The sequence below is a fragment of the Stegostoma tigrinum genome, unplaced genomic scaffold (assembly GCF_030684315.1).
Source record: "Stegostoma tigrinum isolate sSteTig4 unplaced genomic scaffold, sSteTig4.hap1 scaffold_341, whole genome shotgun sequence".
NCBI classification, from domain to species: Eukaryota; Metazoa; Chordata; class Chondrichthyes; order Orectolobiformes; family Stegostomatidae; genus Stegostoma; species Stegostoma tigrinum.
Window position 1 is genome coordinate 63,229 of NW_026728269.1, and position 19,469 is coordinate 82,697.

Sequence of the window (19,469 nt, forward strand, 5' to 3'; positions counted from 1 at the left end):
GCATTAATCCTTCCAGCCTCTCGAGCCGTGGAGCAGTTCTCCTGAGAGGTTTTCCAAGGGTCAGATCACTGTGATCCCAGCCCAAGCCTGGCCCCTGAACCACGAGCCCCATCAAGATAATTCAGTGTCAAAACCTGACATCTTTCCCCCTGTAAGAAAGGGAGAGGGGGAAAGAAGGATACAGCAGCTGCTGATGTGTTGGGAGATTTTCACAGCACAGTTTTCACAAGTGCCAAAGGGAGATAACGTTGCTCAGCTCAGTCTCTCCCGAAGGCACTGCTTTGTGTCAGCAGGCATTGACTCCAGCTCCTCACCTGCAGTCTCACCCACCGTCTGTCAGGTAAGACAGTCAACGTTCCACAGGCAAAGGACAGTACCTCGCCATCCCCCGGACTCCACTGAGTGGGTTGCCTGTCCAATTCAGGAAGTAAAGCTCACGTACGTCAAACAGAAACTTCCCCAGAAGGGACTGAGCAACTTGAGTCAGGTCACAGACCCCACCCGTGCCCACACTGCGACTGAGTGTACAAAGGAAATGCGCAATACCTGTTCCACGGGGACTCCAGCGAGATTTGTCATCATCATCCGGGAAACAGCCCCACACACATTGTCCACCACACGCCGATTTTGCTCTCGGGCTATGATAGATGACAGAATGTTCAGAAGGGATGGGTACTGGCTGGAGACAATGTTAAGGACGGATTGGAGATTGTTTCTCAAACTGCAAGCGTGTTTCCTTCACCTATCAGCACAGCCTTTCAGAGGGAATGCCAGGAGACTGGAACACAGTTAACAAATAGCAGCTAGCACTAACATTACTGCAGATCAGAGGGACCTCGGTACACATAGCCAGAGATCCACAAAGGTAGCAGAAGGTGGTGAAGAAGTCATGTTGGGCTGTCTGCTTTTATGAGACAAGGCACTGTATATAACAGCAAGGAAATTACACTGTTTAAAACATTGGTCAGGCCACAGCTCGAGCAGTGTGCAGGTCTGCTTAGCACATTACAGGAAGGACATGATTACATTTCAGAGGATGGTGCCTGGGCTGCAGAGTCTGGACTGATAGAAGATCAGATGGGCTGGGATCGTTTCTGCTTGGAGCAGGGAAAGTTTGAGAAGGGATGCAATAGGAGTGTGGGAAGATTGTGCGGGCCATGCATTGGTTAGGTAGGAAGGAGGAGCCAATAACCAGGAGGCATAGATTGAAGGGGAGAGGTAAAAGGCTAGGGGAAGAGTTAAGGAGAGATTTTCTCTTCCATTCAGAGGATGGTTGGAGTCTGGAACCCACGCCTGAAAGGGCAGCTGACTCAAACATTTGGAATGTCTAAGCAGTTAACATTTAGATATTCACTTGCATTTCCGCAGGCTACAGGGTGCTGGAGCAACAGCTGGCATTAGCGGTCAGGTCCTTGTTGACCAGAGCAGGGACAATGTTGTGTGCTGTCCATGAGTCTATAGTCTACAGCTCCTGCAACCAATCTGCTGACCTCTCTCTCTCACACACACACAGACACACACACACAGACACACACACACACAGACACACACACACACAGACACACACACACACAGACACACACACACACAGACACACACACACACAGACACACACACACAGACACACACATTTCCATTCAGCAGCAGAATCCAGGATACTCGAAGATGGCTTCTTTCCCTTGCTCGGCGAGAACGCCAATGCCAAAGACTGAATTGCTGCGCACCTCATCATCTGTGTCCCGTGCACCAGCCTGCAACATTGGCAGCAGCCGGGGTACAAACTGTACTGTCGCTGGCCCCATCGCCTGTACCGTTTCAGCAATCGACCCGATGGCAAACGATTTCTCAGCCACTGTGCAGCTAGGTTTCTGCAACACACATACGACAGATCAAAACCATTCCCGTACAGCCCAAAGGACAGAGGGCAGACATCTCAGAGGAATGCACATCTACCAGAGATTACAGAACCAGGGAGGGCAAAGGTCATGGAAGGAATCTCGGAAACAAAAAAAGGAAGATTTCAGAACATTGAAGCCACTGAATTCTCCCAATTCCTGCCTTCACTGTGCCACCTTGGTCTGCCAGTATCTCTCTCTTCGCCCAGACTGTACTTCTCAGCATGACCCAAGTTTGCCTGTGTCTGTCCCTTCAGCACTCTCTTCAATTCTTCCCCCTGTTTAAAAACAAACCAGCCTGCTCTGTTCCTCCTAACCCTTCTTCTCCTGCTTCTTGCATGCTGGTTACTTCAAATACAAGCCATTCAGCCCCTCTAAGCCTGCCTTACCCATTTATGACTGTTGGCTGTGGGGTATTTTGTGACATTTCAACAAGTTACTGACACTGGCCATGGGTTTTCTTGGATAGCAGGAACTGCAGATGCTGGAGAATCTGAGATAACAAGGTTTGGAGCTGGATGAACTCTGCAGGCCAAGCAGCATCAGAGGAGCAGGAAGGCGGACATTTCAGGCCTAGGCCCTTCTTCAGGTTTTCTTTAGCCTTTCTGAGCAGCTACCAGCACTAATGTTTGGGGAAGTAGCAGAAACCAGTGCCCTGGTCTGATGTTCATTCCATTGCGTTGTCACTGCAAACATTGTGAAATTTAATTACCACACCCAAATATTTCACAGCAGAGTACTTGTTTTCAATGTTGGCTTTGAACTGGGTATATGCTGGAGGGATTGGGGTGGGGAAGTGGGTGAGATAGTAGGGTTTGTTAGTGATGAGCGTGTAGCTGCCTCATTTGTGAATGAACTGTATTGTCAGCAAATAACCACTGCCAAATACTAACTCTCGGCCAAGAAGGGAAAAGTGTGGGGAAAGAGAAGAGCAAAAAAAGAGAAAGTGAAAAAGTGCGACTCAAGAAAGATCAGTCAAGTGAGCGAAGAAGAGTGTGAAAGATCGAGAGCGGGGCAGAGAGCGGGGCAGAGAGCGGGGCAGAGAGCGGGGCAGAGAGCGGGGCAGAGAGCGGGGCAGAGAGCGGGGCAGAGAGCGGGGCAGAGAGCGGGGCAGAGAGCGGGGCAGAGAGCGGGGCAGAGAGCGGGGCAGACAGCGGGGCAGACAGCGGGGCAGACAGCGGGGCAGACAGCGGGGCAGACAGCGGGGCAGACAGCGGGGCAGAGAGCGGGGCAGACAGCGGGGCAGACAGCGGGGCAGACAGCGGGGCAGAGAGCGGGGCAGACAGCGGGGCAGACAGCGGGGCAGACAGCGGGGCAGACAGCGGGGCAGACAGCGGGGCAGAGAGCGGGGCAGACAGCGGGGCAGAGAGCGGGGCAGACAGCGGGGCAGACAGCGGGGCAGACAGCGGGGCAGACAGCGGGGCAGACAGCGGGGCAGACAGCGGGGCAGACAGCGGGGCAGACAGCGGGGCAGACAGCGGGGCAGACAGCGGGGCAGACAGACATGGAAGCATGAAGACTAGCACAGGGCATTGAAAGGATTGCCTGTTACTGCATGGTAAGCCCATTGTAAATGTATGCTATCACCTCGTGTTTGGAGCTAGGGCCATTCACGTTCATGATGATCAGGAGACGAAAACTCTGTGCAACTCACAACTGATGGGCCAGAGTAGTCAGCAACAGAGAGTTTAGTGGTGAACAGGGATGATCAGGTACTGAAATTAATGCTGTCCTTGTACTGTACATGCTAACATCACACCTGGGAGCTCACGAAAAGGAAACCTCTCTGAGCAATTGGCCAGCTGCCAGAGCCGGACTCTGGGCTTTACTCTTTATGGAACTTCCAAGGTTGTGTCAGGGCGGGCAAGCAGATTGCCCCAGGGCTCTTTGTGCCACTAAAAGGCGTAACTCGGACACTTTCAGTGCCAATTGGAGAAGCTGGGGAGCGATTAGGATCACTGAGAGTGTCTCATGATGAGAACCGACTCTGATCAAGCCTTAGCAATGCTAATCATGGAGTGGTCTTCAGCAACAAACAAGTGGTAGGACTCAACACCATCCTCCAAACAGACACTGTACCATCCACAGAAATTCACTGAGGCTTCTTAGACAGCAGCTTCCAAACCCACAACAACCATCGCCCAGTAGGAGACAGCCACATTGGAACACCGCCCCTTGGCACAGTCTCCTCTGATCCAATCACTATCCTGACTTGGAAATATATCGCCATTCCTTCAGGGTCAGAATCATGGAATTCCCTCTACAAGGGACATTGTGACTCGAGCTACAGCACATGGACTGCAGCGCTTCAAGAAGGCAGCTCAGTACCCCCACCTTCTCATGGGGCAACTAAGGACGGGGTGATAAATGCAGGGCCCAGTCCGCAATGCCAATGTTCTGGAACACCTGGAAAAAAGGTAACTAGGGGTTTTACCCCTGCTATTCTGCTCCATGTGTCACTGTCAGCAGTGAGGAGTACATTTCGCATTGTCCCTCGGTTTCAAGGCAGGAGACAACCAAATTGACTATAAGTTTCAAACCACGCAGCTGTACATACCGTTTTGCACAGCAACAGGGGGAGGAAGCCGGCAAAGTACGGGGCAAAGATCTGTCCTCCCACAGCGGCAGCGAGAAGGGGAATGCCCTCCCCTGCATACTCCAGGAGCATGGAGTCGTACTCGGCCTGCAAGTGAAGAAAAGACAGGTCAGCCACATGCCTACCAACAGTCAGGAGTCAAGTTATGGGCATTCACACTTCAACTGTGCTCAGGGAAGGCAATTAACAGTTATAACGGCTGTTGCTTGTGGTGATGGTTAAATAGGTGTTAAAGTGCTAACAAGAGTTAGATTGTTATAAAATACACAAGCCCCAATACCAACATCGAGGCTGACGATGTTGTCAAGAGACCCTTTTATACAGGGCCTGAGTGGAGAATTTTAAATCCACACCTCCTTATCGAACAGCACAACTGAAGACACATCATCTTGGCAATACCCACAGCAACATCCAAGGAATTCACTTGATTTTGCATCAGTGCCCAAGGGATGCTGATCTGAGCCGCACTTCACAGAAGGGGTATCAATGAGGGTTTGTAATCAGTGGATGACTGGACAATGATACTGTGGTGGAAGCTGGCAGTATCGGGGGTCAGGGCACCGAGGTTGTGAGCAGTCTCTGGTTGTAGCCAAGGCCTGGGGTGGAGTCAACGGTGAGAAAACCAGGTCTGTAACTCTGCTCGGAGCCAATGGCGTTGGGTTTGCTGAACGTTCAAGCAGAGGAATTCCAGTCGTGAAGGTCTGGGAAACGTGGTGACAATTCCATAGCCATGGAAAGGGCAGGGTAGATTTAAGCAGATTGTAGTTGGGGGCAGCAGAGAGTGTCACGAACGATCATGTGAAAGCTGGTGAGCTCAAACTGTGGGGAGGGTACAGCAGATGGGGGGGGAGGTGGTGGTGGAGGGTGGTGTGCGTAATAGTTTACAAAGGCAAGCAGAGAAGTCAATATCAGACTTCACTGAGGAAAAGAAACAATGCTGGCAGAAGTGGGTAGGGTGGTGAGTGGTGTCAGAGAACCATCTTTTTTTCTTTATTCATTGTCGGGATGAGGGTGTCGCTGGCCAGGCAGCATTTATTGCCCAGACGACAGTTCAGAGACAACCACATTGCTGTGGATCTGGAGTCACGTGTAGGCCAGACCGGGTAAGGATTGCAGTTTTCTTCCTCAAAAGGACATTAGTGAACCAGATGGGTTTCTCCCCCCTCCCCGACAATCGACAATGGATTCAAAGTCATCATTCGATTCTTAATTCCAGATATTTTATTGAATTCAAATTCCAACATTTGCCGTGGTGGGATTTGAACCCGGGTCCCCAGGATGTTACCTGGGTCTCACGATTAACAGTCTAGCAATAATACCACTTGGCTATCGCCTTCCCTTCCAATCTCAGGTATCCTGGGGTTAGGAATGTTCATTAGGTGGCAAGCAGCAGTTTTGTGGGATCAGAGGGGAGCGTGCAAGAAATGGCAATGTGGACAGGGATGACTAAAAAGAGGGAACACAGCTCTGAATGTAAGCAGGCAGAAATAGATGGCACGCAAGGATGAGGAAGGGGTAGGCCAGAGATAGGTGGGCAGATTAAAGCATGACTCTGACCCACAAAAGGAGTGACTGGGACAAGTGACCAAAGGCATAGGTAATAACAAGGAGACACAGACACAACGAGATAGAGGAGAGAAATTCCAGAACTTGGGAGCTACAGAGGATTCAGAAGGAGATTAACCAGGATGTTGCTGGGTATGGAAGGCTTAAGTCATCAAGCCCTTCCTTACAGGCTAGGACTTTTCTCACTGGAGAGTGACACGATAGAAGTTTATAAAGTAATGAAAGGTGCGGATAGAGTTGATATGAATTGTCTTTTCCCTGAGATGGGGGTTTCAAGACTAGGGGACATATTTTTAAGGTGAGAGAAGAGAGATTTTAAGAAAGACATAACAGGCAAATGTTTCACGCAGAGGGTGATTTGTGTGTGGAATGAACTTCCTGAGGAAGCCGTGGTAGAATTACAATGGTTAAAAACCATTTGGATGGCCATATGAACAGGAAAGGTTTGGAGGGATATGAGCCACGAGCAGGCAGGTGGGACTAGTTTACTTTGGGATTATGCTTCGCATGCACTGGTTGGACCAAAGGGTCTGTTTCCATGCTGTATGACTCTGTGACTCTAGGCTGCAACATGGCAAAGCCCTGTGATGGAACAGTCAGGCAGAGGTCATGAAGATGCGAACAAGGGTTTTTGCTCCATCTCAGCTTACATGCAGCTACGTTCAGTGATGTTAAGGAGGAGGAAATGGGTGGCTTGACTGCATGGTCAGAATATGACACGACACCAAGTTAACAAACAAACTGGCTTATTCTCCATCTGTCTCCATGCAGAGGAGTGAAATGGATGGTTAGGGGCAGACTTCTGAGCATGGCCCGAAAGCAATGGCTACAGTCTTCCCATTTTTAACTGGAAGCAATTTCTGTCTCCCCAGTATTGGATGCAGATAGGCAGGACAATAACTTCGAGATTATGGAAGAGTCGAGGGAGGTGGTGGGCAAGGTAGAGCCGGCCACCGTCAGCGTAGATATGAAAATTAAGGGGGGGCTTTCAGGTATTGCAATGAGAAATGCGAATGGGTTAGATCCTTGGGGACATCAGTGGTAACAGTACGACCGCAGGAAAGGATGGCTCATCGCAAGTGACAGAGTTACACAAAAATCTCGCACTGCTCATGGTGAGGGTGCAAGGAAATGTTTAGAAGGATCTAAAGAAACACCCGGGAGGGGAGAAAACGTCACATTAACAGGTCAGAGCTGAAGTGCCACCACCACTGGCATCTTAATCATCCTTTCAGTTCCAAAAGCGCATTGTTTGGACTGGGATTTGCAATTCCCTGGCCTCCCTTTCCCCGAACCCCAACCCCCTTAAAGGCAGATCCTTTTGTGTTGGTGCTAGACTCGTGTTGTAACAGGTTAAACCTGCTCTTAGGCAAATACCAAGATCTTGCCTGCCTGTTGAAACACAACAGTAGCTATGTAAAACATCCAAGAGCCCTCTGCCGTTCCAATTCACTGCAAACAAACAGTCAGGTGTGGGGAAAATACAACGCTCCAGGCTGGATCGACAGCAGCCTGCCCTTTAATCCTGCGTCTAGCTGCATTTTTACATGGAGCCGCACTTGGTTCCTGCTTCAGACAAGTGAAGTAGCGCTGCTTTGTGTAAAAGTTATTTGCTTGGGGAACATGGGCCTGACAGAGAGGACACTGTGCCTCGGAGCACTAAGGATCGCCAGCAATCTTGCCTGCTCAACAGGATCTGTGCTCCTACAGTCGGTTAGTGGACAGACCATTCTACTACTCCTGTTCACCGACATCTGTATCACAGGTATAGCATCAAAACGAACCACGTTCCCTCATCCTTGTGGTGGCTTTTGTGCATCAGGCAAATCCACTGCACTGCTGTTATATGGAGAACTTTGAGAACCATTGAAGATCGAGGGCAGATTCAAAAAGAGGGGCTCAAAATCATGAAGAGCTTTGATAAGAGTAAAGTAACGAGAATCTGCTTCCATTACACGTAAGCAGAGAATACAATTTTAAAAGAACCAGCTGAAAGATGAGAACGATTTTTGCTTGTGCAGAGTTTTGATCTGGAATACATTGTTCAAGGGAGTGGTAGAAGTAAACTTAAAGCCGAATTTCAGAAGAAAACTGGATAAATACAAAAGGGAAATATGTAAGTCAGGGAAGGAGAAAGAACAGTGATGGTGGGGGCAGAAACTAGTGATTGGGATCCTCTATCAAAGGCACAGGCAATTGTTTCTGTATCTCACCTCTTCAGGATCTCCCACAGCAAGCTACTGCCAATGAGAGATTTTCTGAAGTTATGTTTCTAGAGTAGTGCAAGAAATGCAGCCCACAGACGGCAGAGTAAGATCGTGAAAATGCAATCAGACAGAGACCACATCATTTGCTTTAGTCATGGTAACTGAGCAGAAAATCTTTTCCGGGTCATTGGGTCAAAGTCCCTTTATTTGGACACAGGATTATTTACATCCCACCGAGAAACCGACAGTGCATCTGGATGTGAGTTTGCTCGCTGATCTGGAAGGTTAGTTTTCAGACGTTTCGTCACCATTCTAGGTAACATCATTAGTGAGCCTCCGGTGAAGCACTGGTGTTATGTCCCGCTTTCTATTTATCTGGTTAGGTTTCCTTGGGTTGGTGATGTCATTTCCTGTTCTCTTCTTTTTCTCAGAGGATGGTAGATTGGCTCCAAATCAATGTGTTTGTTGATGGAATTCCAGTTGGAAGCCATTCTTCTAGGAATTCTCGTGCGTGTCTCTGTTTGGCTTGTCCTAGGATGGATGTGTTGTCCCAATCAAAGTGGTGTCCTTCCTCATCTGTATGGAAGGATATGAGTGATAGTGGGTCATGTTGTTTTGTGGCTAGTTGATGTTCATGTATCCTGGTGACTAGCTTTCTGCTTGTTTTGGTAGGGGGGAGGGTAGGGGGGAGGGTAGGGGGGAGTTGGGGGTTTGCGGGTTATGGGGGGAGGGGGGAGGGGGGAGGGGGGGGAGTGGGGGGTGGGGGTTGTGGGTGGACGGGGGAGTGGGGGGGGTGGGGGGGTGGGGGGGAGGAGTGGGGGTGTGGGGGGAGGAGGGGGAAGGGGGGGGTGGAGTGGGTGGCAGAGGGGGGAGTGAGGGGAGGGAGTGGGCAGGAGTTGGGGTGTTGAGGGTGGAGGTGGGTAACGGAGGAGGGGGTTAGGAGGGGTGTAGGAGGGGAAGAAGTGGTAGGAGAGGGGTAGGGAGTAGAAGGGGGGTAGGGGTTAGAAGGGGGGTAGGCGGTGGGGTTAGAAGGGGGTAGGTGGGTAGGATGGTAGGATGGGGGTAGGGGGTAGGATGGGGGTAGCGGGGGCGTAGGATGGGGGTAGCGGGGGCATAGCGGGTAGGAAGGGGGGGTGGGGGTAGGAGGGGGGAGTGGGGGGAGTAGGGGGGAGTAGGGGGGAGTAGGGGGGAGTAGGGGGGAGTAGGGGGGAGTAGGGGGGTAGGGTGGGAGGAGGGGGAGGAGGGGGAGGAGGGGGAGGAGGGGGAGGAGGGGGAGGAGGGGGAGGAGGGGGAGGAGGGGGGGTGGGGGGGGAGGAGGGGGATGGGGGAGAAGGGGGGTAGGGGGTAGGAGGGGGGGTACGGGGTGGAGGAGGGGTACGGGGTGGATGAGGGTGGGTTTAGGGGGTTGGGGAGATTGGTGGGTCGGGGTGGTAGACGGGGTGGAGGGGAGGTTAGGGGTTGGAGGGGGTGGAGGGTGAGGGGGGTGGGGGTGTTGAGGGGGTTCGGGGGAGGGAGGCAGGGGGAGAGAGAGAGAGAAGGAGAAAGGGAGAGGGGATGAGTGGAAAGGAGGGGAGAGAGAGTGAGAGTGAGTGAGGAGTTGGGAGGAGGGAGAGGGGTGGGGTCTGGGGGGGAAGGTGAGTGGGGGGTGGAGTGGAGGGAGGAGGAGGGTTGAGGGGGAGGGGGAGGGTTGAGGGTTTCTGCTTGTTTGTCTAGAAAGCTTGCCACCAGGATACATGAACATCAACTAGCCACAAAACGACATGACCCACTATCACTCGTATCCTTACATACAGATGAGGAAGGACACCACTTTGATTGGGACAACACATCCATCCTAGGACAAGCCAAACAGAGACACGCACGAGAATTCCTAGAAGCATGGCATTCCAACCGGAACTCCATCAACAAACACATTGATTTGGAGCCAATCTACCATCCCCTGGGAAAAAGAACAGGAAATGACATCACCCACCCAAGGAAACCTAAACAGATAAATAGAAAGCGGGACATAACACCAGTGCTTCGTCGGAGGCTCACTGACGATGTTACCTAGAATGGTGACGAAACATCTGAAAACTAACCTTCCAGATCAGCGAGCAAACTCACATCCAGAACCTCAACCTGAACTACAAATCTTCTCAAAACTCGCTACCGACAGAGCATGTTTATGCTCTCGGCTGAGAGCACAGCAATGCTTTGGGATTGTTCTGGAATAGATTCTGCGGGTAGTCTGTGCCCAGATCCCTGGATTGGGATTGTCTGAGGCGCGCACATGCCTGTTTTAGATTGATGTGAAAGACAGTACAGTTGCAGCGATCACTGATACACGGCGGTGAATGGAAGAGCCTGGCACCGAGCCAGGAAGCCTGGGCTAGCTCCGAATCCAGAGTAATCCATGGCAGGCACCTGCCTAGCAGTATTATCACCAGATTATTAACCCAGAGACTCGGGTAACATTCCGGGAATCTGGGTTCAAATCCACCACGCCAGATTCAATAACGAAACAAAACAATTTTGAAATTAAACATCTTGCCGATTGTTGGGGGAGAAAGCCACGTGGTTCACCTCCATCCTTACCTGGTCTGGCCTACACGTGACTCCTATCGACCACAATGTGGCTGGCTCCTCTCCCAACCCCAGGACAAAAATTAAAAACAATTTGAAAATCCTCTCAGGTCCAGCGGCCAGGCAGGCGTCCAGGTTCCTTCACAGCAGTAAAGTATCAGGATGGCAATTCACAGAAGCCATTTTCATTCTGTTGTGTTGTAACAGAGCTGAACAGTTGCTCCTTTCAGTCTAGCTGTATCCATAAAAGTATGTCTGTACTGTCAGGTAAGTTTATGATGTATTATTTACTGGAACTTGGGTTCAAAATGATAGACCAATGAGATTTTGGTTTTCAGTGCCTCTTTAAGAAGGGTCAGAAGGTTATTTGGAAGGGCGAGTTAAAGACAGCCTTTCCAAGAAATAATGTGACCAAAGCAAAATCAGTCAACAAGCCACTCAGTGAGATGAGTGCTGTTTATCGTTGACAAGAAAAGGGGAGGCCAGGCACACAAGCAGGTCAGAATCAGGAAAGATCAACTGCAGCAAAGGGCAGTTTTAACGCTTGTGGAAATCTTTAGAACTGGGAAGAGATCCTAATGTGCTTTTAGCAGTGTCAAGGTAGTCAGCCGGAGAAAAGTAAGTGGTTTACCCTGCGGGTCTTGGGAAAAGAGAGTACCAGTGACAGTCACAGCAGCTGAAAGTGCAGGAAATCTCTGAAAGAAAATACTGAGTTCGAAATACACAATGAAAAGATCTTAAAGTGAATAGCAGAGGGATATTTCACTGGGATAGAATGTCTGCAAAAGGACATTACTTTTTTCTATACCAAGGAAAGATCTTACCAAACTGTCTAGATTTATAATTTTTCCCCCTTTTCCTTTCAGATAATAAATATTTGTTCTTCTAAGAAAAGAACACTGACAACCTCATTTGAATATAGTCAGTCAAGCAACTGCCACAGTAACCAGATTTCAAAAATAAAACCTGTGGTATCAAGCGAGAATATTTAACACCACACAGTTGATGCAAGGGAATGAGAAATGCTAATAGTATCCAGGGTTATGAGAGAGTTCAAAGTGTGTGAAATTCAGAGCCGTAAGGTAAGCAACTATAACTCTATAGCAGCACTAAAAAGAGAGGTAGACAGTGTACGGTGAGCAAGAGAAAAATATCACAAGAGTGACAGTAACACAAAAATGCAGGAGAAGGAGGGGAGAAAAGCAAAAAGAATTAGAGAAAGACAGGGATCATATGCAAGGAATAAAGCAAAGCTGTAATTCCAGTGGATGTCAAATTGTATCACTACATTTATAACCTGAAAACTTCTGACTGCCTTATCTGGATGTGTTTAACTTTCAGTACTGGAAAGGTTGAATATTAACGATTGAATATCAATCTCTGAAACCCCATCCATCTTATTGTGTAAGCTTTGATGTGCTAGGTGAGGGGGTTATGGAACCGAAATGTGGAGACAGAATTAACATACAAATGGTCTCACTGGAAAAGTGGGACAAGCTCAAGGAGCCAAATTGAACAGGGAGCACAGTCTTTAATGTTTAAGTGGCAGTTGACTGCAAGAGGTGAATTTGCACATAAAGGCCTACAGTTACCAAACACCTAAAAGACCATGTTTTCTGTGTCCTCTTTAGGATACCTCTTCTTCTGCTGGTTCACAGAGCTGCAACTGGCAAACAGCCAGGAGGTGATTTCACTCCGATTTACTGCTTTTCTCAATGAGACATACAACGCTGTCACTTTCCTGATCCTGGCTCTGATTGTTGCAGAGACTCACTTCACCACCAGATTCCAGCGGACGGTGCCCCTGGGAAAGCACCAGGTCTCTGCCCAGCCATCTCCTGCCAGCCACCAGCTAGCCTTGATGAATGGTGTCTACACACTGCTCTGCTGGATCATTGCTGCTTCTTATGGGGCTCGCCATTACCCGGATGCCGCCCGCTCTGCCCGTCGGTGCCCTGGGGAACACTCCTTCGGCTACCTCCGCTGTCTGCAGGGCTTCTACCTGCCAGATCCTTTCCTCGTGCTTGTTGGGTTAATGGTCACGACCAGCTACATCCTGTGTCGGGGGACGTACACAGACAGCTTGGAGGTGCAGCACCAGGTTCCCACATCAGCTCCACCTTCAGGACCTCAAATCTCAGCAGAGTCATCATGTCCTTATCTAAAGGTTGGCCAAACACAGACAGCATGCCACCCTCAGAGCCCAGCGGCTCAGCCTGGCTACCTTCTTCCTGGGCTGGTTGCTGCACTAATGCTATTCCCGGATCTCCCGTACTTGGGACTGACGTCGTCCTTCATCAGCTGCTTTGAACACCTTAGCCTGTGCTTCTTTGCACACATTTTGAAACACTCCCAACATGGTGCAGAAACGGTGCAGCAGCAGTCTGGTCTGTACAGATTGATCCACACGCTCCTGTGCCACTGGAGAGCACGGACAGACACAGCAAGGAGCTCTCCTTCCCCAGAAGGAATTTCAGAATTTACTGGAGAGATCAAACACTGACTGAGGGGAGCCACTTTGCAGAACACATCTGTTCTGTCTGTAGGAACCTTCCAGCTGCTCACCATTTTAATCGACCATCTTGCCCCCATGCTAACAGTTGCATCCCGGGTCTGCTACAGTTTTCTAATGACGCTCATTGTGAGCTGAAGGAACAGCCCCTCAATTTCCTCAGAGACACGATACAGCCTCCTGGACTTGATATTCAGAGCTTTCCACCTTCTCAGCATGACCTACGTTCTCCCCATCACCACCCACCTCGGCCGTGTCTTGCTCTTTTTCACTCCTCCATTTACACCTATGTGGTATCTCGATCTCTCGTCTACCACCACAGGCACTCCCTTTTGTCTTTTGCTGTGGGCGCCCTCACAATCTGTCCCCCTCGGTCTGCCTCCCGAACGCTGTCAACAACATTAAAAACTACCACTCTCTGGCCTCCTTTTAGGTTCTGGCAAAGTCACTGGACTCAACATATTAACTCAGTTTCTCTCTCCACAGAAATGCTAAGTTTTTCCAGCAGTTTAAGACTTTATTTCCAAATTCCAACATCCGCAGTATTTTGCTTTTCGTTCACAGTTTAGCACCCTGTCTCATGGGATCACGCCTACTAATTTACTAGCCCATCAACGTGTGCGCTTGTATGCGTTTAAACTGTAATAAACCTGACAGCACTTACTGGCTTAAAGCCTGCTCCTTTTTTATGTCTGATGCTTGAGTTTAAGTTACAGCATGAACCTGACAGCAAGCTTTGTCAAAATGGGATAGGACGAATTACTAATCTCATAGTGATAGTGTTCCTGGGAAGCAGCAACCAATAACGAGATTGGATTTTACAATTATGATTATGAAAGTGAACTGGCCATTCTGGTGAAGAGATCATGGCTATAGAGTAGCAAACACTTAATGGAGTATTTGAGGATGTGCAGAATCGATACATCCCAACAAATAAGAGAAATTGTAAGGGATAGGTCGGTTCACTCATAGTTAACTAAAAAAGCTAAAGATAGTATTAAGCTCAAAGAAAAAGAAAAGACATCATTCTGCACAGATAGACAGCAGGTCAGAGACTGACAGAACATAAAAATAGCAACAAATCACGTATCATAGAAAAGGGCCTTTGGCCCATCGAGTCTGCACCCAAAATCAATTCTAAATCTACTTTAATCCTGCTTGGTCCTTAACCTTGAATGTTCCCAAAAATTACTAAAAGATTAATAATGGTAGGAAAAAAATTAGATTAAGGCCAAAAATATTAAAAACAGGGTATATTTTAAAAACAAAGAGAACACAGTAAGTGGTGGTCACGTAGAAAAGGAGTCAGGGAAACTAGTAATGGAAGATAAAGAGATGACAGATATTTTGCACCGGTCTTCATGAGAGACAAGTAGCATTCTGGAACTAGCTGTAATTCAGAGTTGAAAAGGAAGGAACTTCAGAACATTACAGTTACCTGGGAAGCAGGAGGGTCGGGGCGAGGGTACAGAGGTTCCTTTACATTGGAGAATAACTAATATAATTCTGTTATTGAAAAAGGGACGGAGAAAGAAAGCAAGAAAGTACAGGCCAGTTCACTTAACATCCAGCATAGGGAAAATGTTAGAGCCTATCTTAAAAATGTTATAACTGGGCTTTCGGATAAATTCAAGCCAACATAGGGAGATCATGGAGCCCAGTGAAGAAGTATCTTGTGCTGTAGATAATCTGGTGAACGTATTGTTCTTAGGATTTCCAGCAGGTATTTGATAAGGCTATCACATTAAAGTTTACTGAGGAAAATAAAAGCTTATAGTGTAGGCACGGCTAGAAGATTGGTCGTCTTATGGGAAGCAGAGAGTGGGAATAAGTGTTTGAGAGAGAGATAACAAGGTGTGGAGCGGGATGAACGCAGCAGGCCAAGCAGCATCAGAGGCACTGGAAAGCTGACGTTTCGGGTCAAGACCCTTCTTCAAAAATGTTTGAGTGTCTTAGTATGTGAATCGCAGAAGGTTAATAAGCAGTTCTAACAATTAACCAGGAGAGCTAATATATTGGCAAAGCTTCCACCAGCCACAGTCTGAGAGGTAAGTACATTTTCAACAATCCAAAACAAAGAAAAAGCATAGCAAGCATATCACATTGGAGTAGTGCAGGCAAAGCAGATAAATCAACAGCAAGTCATAACATTAAGCGTCAACGAGAGATCGACTGGAATCAGTGGAATTTAAAACTGGAAGCAGTTGACATTTGTTCTGGGAGTTTGTTCAGTATTTGCAAAATCCAACCGTTCCAAACTCTCTCAGCACACATTCGCTTTCCTCTTACCTCTTGTTCTTCGTCCGATTCGGTTTCCTCGTTTTCTGGATCTTGGCAAGCTGTCTGCAAGACACAAGGTGCACAGTCAGCCCCAAGCAAAAGCAGTAACGTATAATGACACGGCATCGCAGAGGGGCACTGGGACAAAACGTGGACTCTGGGCTGTTTAAGGAGATGTGACTAGAAATGCCTGGTCAAACAGATATGTTTCTCAGTCACAGCATTTGTCCGTCACCTTTTTCTGCAGCACGTTCCGAATGGCTTTGCAGATCTCATCCAGACGCCCTGGCTCCTTCAGTGTGTCCCCTTTGCAGTGTTTCAGCACATTGTTCATGGACTCCAGGATCGTCATGACCACAAGGCGATCCTTCTCCTCGTGAATGGTTTTCAAATAGTTTGGAAACACCATGGCTAGCAACTTCTGGAAACCTGGAGGGAACAGAGACACAAGATGCATGGACTGGAACAGGGCTGGGCACGGGGATGCAGGGAGGAGGTAAGCATTTCAAAAGGACAACTATTCTCCACTGACTTCTTCATATCTCCCAGTCATACACTGCACCAGAACCATACCAGCGAGCAATCAGGTAATCTCTTCCCAACAAAACCAGAAAGCAAAGCAAACTAAACAAAGTAAACCAAGCAACAAAAATCTCTGCTGATTCTAACTAATGACCACAGGATGAAAAAGTTAGAATAGACGAATATGGAACTGCTCATAACTAAAGCAGCAGAGACCACTAGTTAGAACCGCAGAATCTGGCGCACTGCTAAACTGTCACAGCTAACTGGCCACAATGTCTCAACTTCCAGTCGCTTGTGATAATGTGGTATACCTGCGCACAATGAAGGAGCTGAAATCTGCCACACAGCCAATCTTCTATGCATGCTAGTACCTTGCTTCTAACATCACGGGCCCTTATCTTACTCAGCAGCCTCCTGTGTAGCACCTTCTTGAAGCCCAGGTAGATAACATCCATTGGCTCTCCTTGGTCTACCCTGCTCATTACTTCCTCAAAGATTTCCAGCAGATGTATCAGGCATGGCCTCCGCTTGATGAAACCATGCTGACTTTGCCCTATTTTACCATACACTACCAAATATTCAGCAATGTCATCCTTTACAATGGAGTCCAAAATCTTACCCATGACCCAGGTTAGGCTAATCGGCCTGTAATTTTACATCTTTTGCCTTCTTCCCTTTTTAAAACAGGGCTGTCATGTTAACTATTTTCCAGTCCTCTGGGACCCTCCCTGGCTAGCAATTCCTGAAAGATCACCACAAACGCTTCCACTATCTCTTCAGCTATCTCCTTTAGAACTCTGGGGTGTAGTCCATCTGGTCCTGGTGATTTATCCACCTTCAGGCCATTCAGTTTTACTGGCACCATTTCCTTGGTGATGGCCACCGTACTCAGCTCTGGTCCCTGGCTCTCTTGAATTTTTGGGATATTGCTCATGTCTTCCATTGTGAACACTGATGCGAAGGAATTATTCAGTTGCTCAGCCATTTCCTTATTCCTACTATCTCTCCGGCTTCATTTTCCAGGGTCCGATGTCTACTTCTGCCTCTCTTTGCCCTTTATATATCTAAAGAAACTCTTACAGTCTTCATTCATATTATTGGCTAGCTTACCCTCATATTTAATCTTCTCCCTCCTTGGTCTTTGTAAGCTTCCCAGTCCTCTGGTTTCCCACAGCCCTTCGCCACATTATATGCTTTCTCTTTTGCTTTTATGCTCTCCCTGACTTCCCGAGTCAGCCATGGCTGCCTCATTCTCCCTGTACCATGCTACTTTTGCCTAGGGATGAATTGTCGCTGCATCTCCTGAATTACTCCCAGAAACACCTGCCATTGCTGTTCCACTGTCTTTCCTGCTAGGCTCCGCTCCCAGTCAATTCTTCCCAGCTCCTCCCCCATATCTCGCCTTTATTCATCTGTAATACCATTAGCTCTGAGTCTATCTTCTCCCTCTCAATTTGCAGAGTAAATTCTATCATATTACGGTCACTGCCTCTTAAGTGTTCTTTTACCTTAAACTCCATTATCAAGTCTGCCTCATTGCACAACACTAAATCCAGTATTGCCTTTCTCTCGTGAGCTCTACTGCAAGCTGCTCCAAAAAGTCATCTCGTAGACATTCCACAAACTCCTTTTCTTGCAAAGCACTGCCAGCATGATTTTCTCAGTCCACCTGCACATTGAAATCCCCCATGATCACTGTGATTTTGCCTTTCTTACACACCTTTTCTATCTCCTGGTGTACCTTGCACCCTAGCTTCTGACTACTGTTTGGAAGCCTGTACACAACTCCAATTTATGATTTTTTTTTACTCTTGTGGTTCCTCAATTCTACCCACACAGATTCTACACCATCTGACCCTACTTCATTTCTTCTTATTGATTTAATTTCATTTCTTACTAATACAGCAACTGCACATCCTCACCTCACCTGCCTACCTTTTCGATAGGATGTACATCCTTGGATATTCAGTTCCCAATCCTGTTCCCCTTGCAACCACGTTTCTGAAAAGCCCATCACGTCGTACCTGCCAGTTTCAATCTGTGCCACAAGCTCATTTACCTTATTCCTTATACTGTGTGCATTCAGATATAACACCTTCAGTCCTGTATTAACCGTCCCTCTTCTTATTGTCGTTCGTTTATCCAGTGTGCTTGAAGTTGGACTGCTAACCCTTTCCAAACACTCTCTGCTATGCGGCCACATGTATACACAGCATGAATGGTGGAGCCAAAATGCCATTTGGGCCCTCTAACATTCGATGAGATCACGGCTGATCTGATTGCTATCTTAAGCTCGTTTTGATCACCTTGAGAAGAAATTTTGTTGTTTTTAAACATGAACAACTCCAGGTTTTATTTGCCTCTGAGAGCACCGTAACAATTTTATGATGCCAAGAGATATGGGCAAGGGAGGGTCACTAGTGTTTAAGACACGAGCCACCCATGGCCAGAGGGAACACTTTTGAGGAAGTGAAAGCCTTAGTGCCCCTGATGTCTCTTGCCCACCAGTTTCCTTCCTTTACTGCACACTGGATTTTGCCAAGTGATTTGAACAATGCTTCTCCTGGGGGATGAGGGCATGCCAGGCAGTGAAGTGGATGGGTGAATACATCCCAGTTGTTCTACAAGCATGAGCACTTTTGAACAAATCTCGTCCCTTAACTCACGGGACAAGCAGTGACTGAAACAAAAAAGTTGGCCCCTTCCCTTGTGCTGTAACAGGTCTCCTCAGGACTGAGGGGACTTACAGGCTGCCTGGCAGTGAACATCCCTGCATGCTCGTAGGGAGACAAGGAGGGAAGGAAAGTAGCCTCTGCCAAAAGGTGACAGATTGTTACTCTGACGATCACCCACAGATGGCAGGGTGTGACACATCCTAAAGTGCTTCACAGCTCCAAACAGCAGGCCTGGGCACATTGTGGAGGCAGCAGGGCAATACACCAGAGGCTGATGAGCTGTAACACACACAAGTGTGAACTCATACATTTTAGAAGGCAGAATGTTAGGAGGGGATATAAATTTTAGAGTTAGAGTTAGTGGGGTAGGGGGCAGCAGTTGGTGGAAAAACAGTGACAGCTGCAAGCATAGGTACACGAGTCTTTGAAAAACAGCAGGGCAAGTTGAGGAAGCTCTTTAGAAGTCACAAGACAGGGTCCTCAGATTACTGTGTCCAGATGGATGGCATTCCTAAAGTGCAGAGCCAGATGCCTCAGAACCCTGCTAGAGAAGGGACTTCAGTTATTGTGAAGACTGTTGGGAAGCTGGGAATCTCTCCTCAGAGCTGAGCAACAAGAGGTTCAGTTGGGGTGTTAAAAGTCATGAGG

The 19,469-nt window shown here is 48.2% G+C and overlaps 2 protein-coding genes across 2 annotated transcripts in view; one reads left to right on the forward strand and one right to left on the reverse strand.

Annotated features, from left to right (window-relative positions):
* Positions 1-19,469, reverse strand: part of ipo4 (importin 4) — a 56,999-nt gene that overhangs the window by 5,841 nt on the left and 31,689 nt on the right. The window contains exons 23-27 of the mRNA XM_059643935.1: positions 15,857-16,050; positions 15,631-15,684; positions 4,453-4,578; positions 1,660-1,868; positions 547-679 (exon numbers count right to left, since the gene is read on the reverse strand). Of these exons, the coding sequence (XP_059499918.1) occupies positions 547-679; positions 1,660-1,868; positions 4,453-4,578; positions 15,631-15,684; positions 15,857-16,050 (716 nt within the window). The remainder of the gene's footprint in view (positions 1-546; positions 680-1,659; positions 1,869-4,452; positions 4,579-15,630; positions 15,685-15,856; positions 16,051-19,469) is intronic.
* On the forward strand, positions 7,502-13,985 carry LOC125449153 (uncharacterized). Its single transcript, XM_048524821.2, has 2 exons — positions 7,502-7,822; positions 12,461-13,985. The coding sequence occupies exons 1-2, from the start codon at positions 7,681-7,683 to the stop codon at positions 13,330-13,332; spliced, it is 1,014 nt and encodes a 337-aa protein (XP_048380778.1). The 5' UTR covers positions 7,502-7,680; the 3' UTR covers positions 13,333-13,985.

Coding starts and splice junctions, on each gene's coding strand:
- LOC125449153 (XM_048524821.2), top strand. CDS start 7,681: ATGGGCCTGACAGAGAGGACACTGTGCCTCGGAGCACTAAGGATCGCC. Junction 7,823..12,460: donor CACCGACATCTGTATCACAG/GTATAGCATCAA, acceptor TGTCCTCTTTAG/GATACCTCTTCTTCTGCTGG.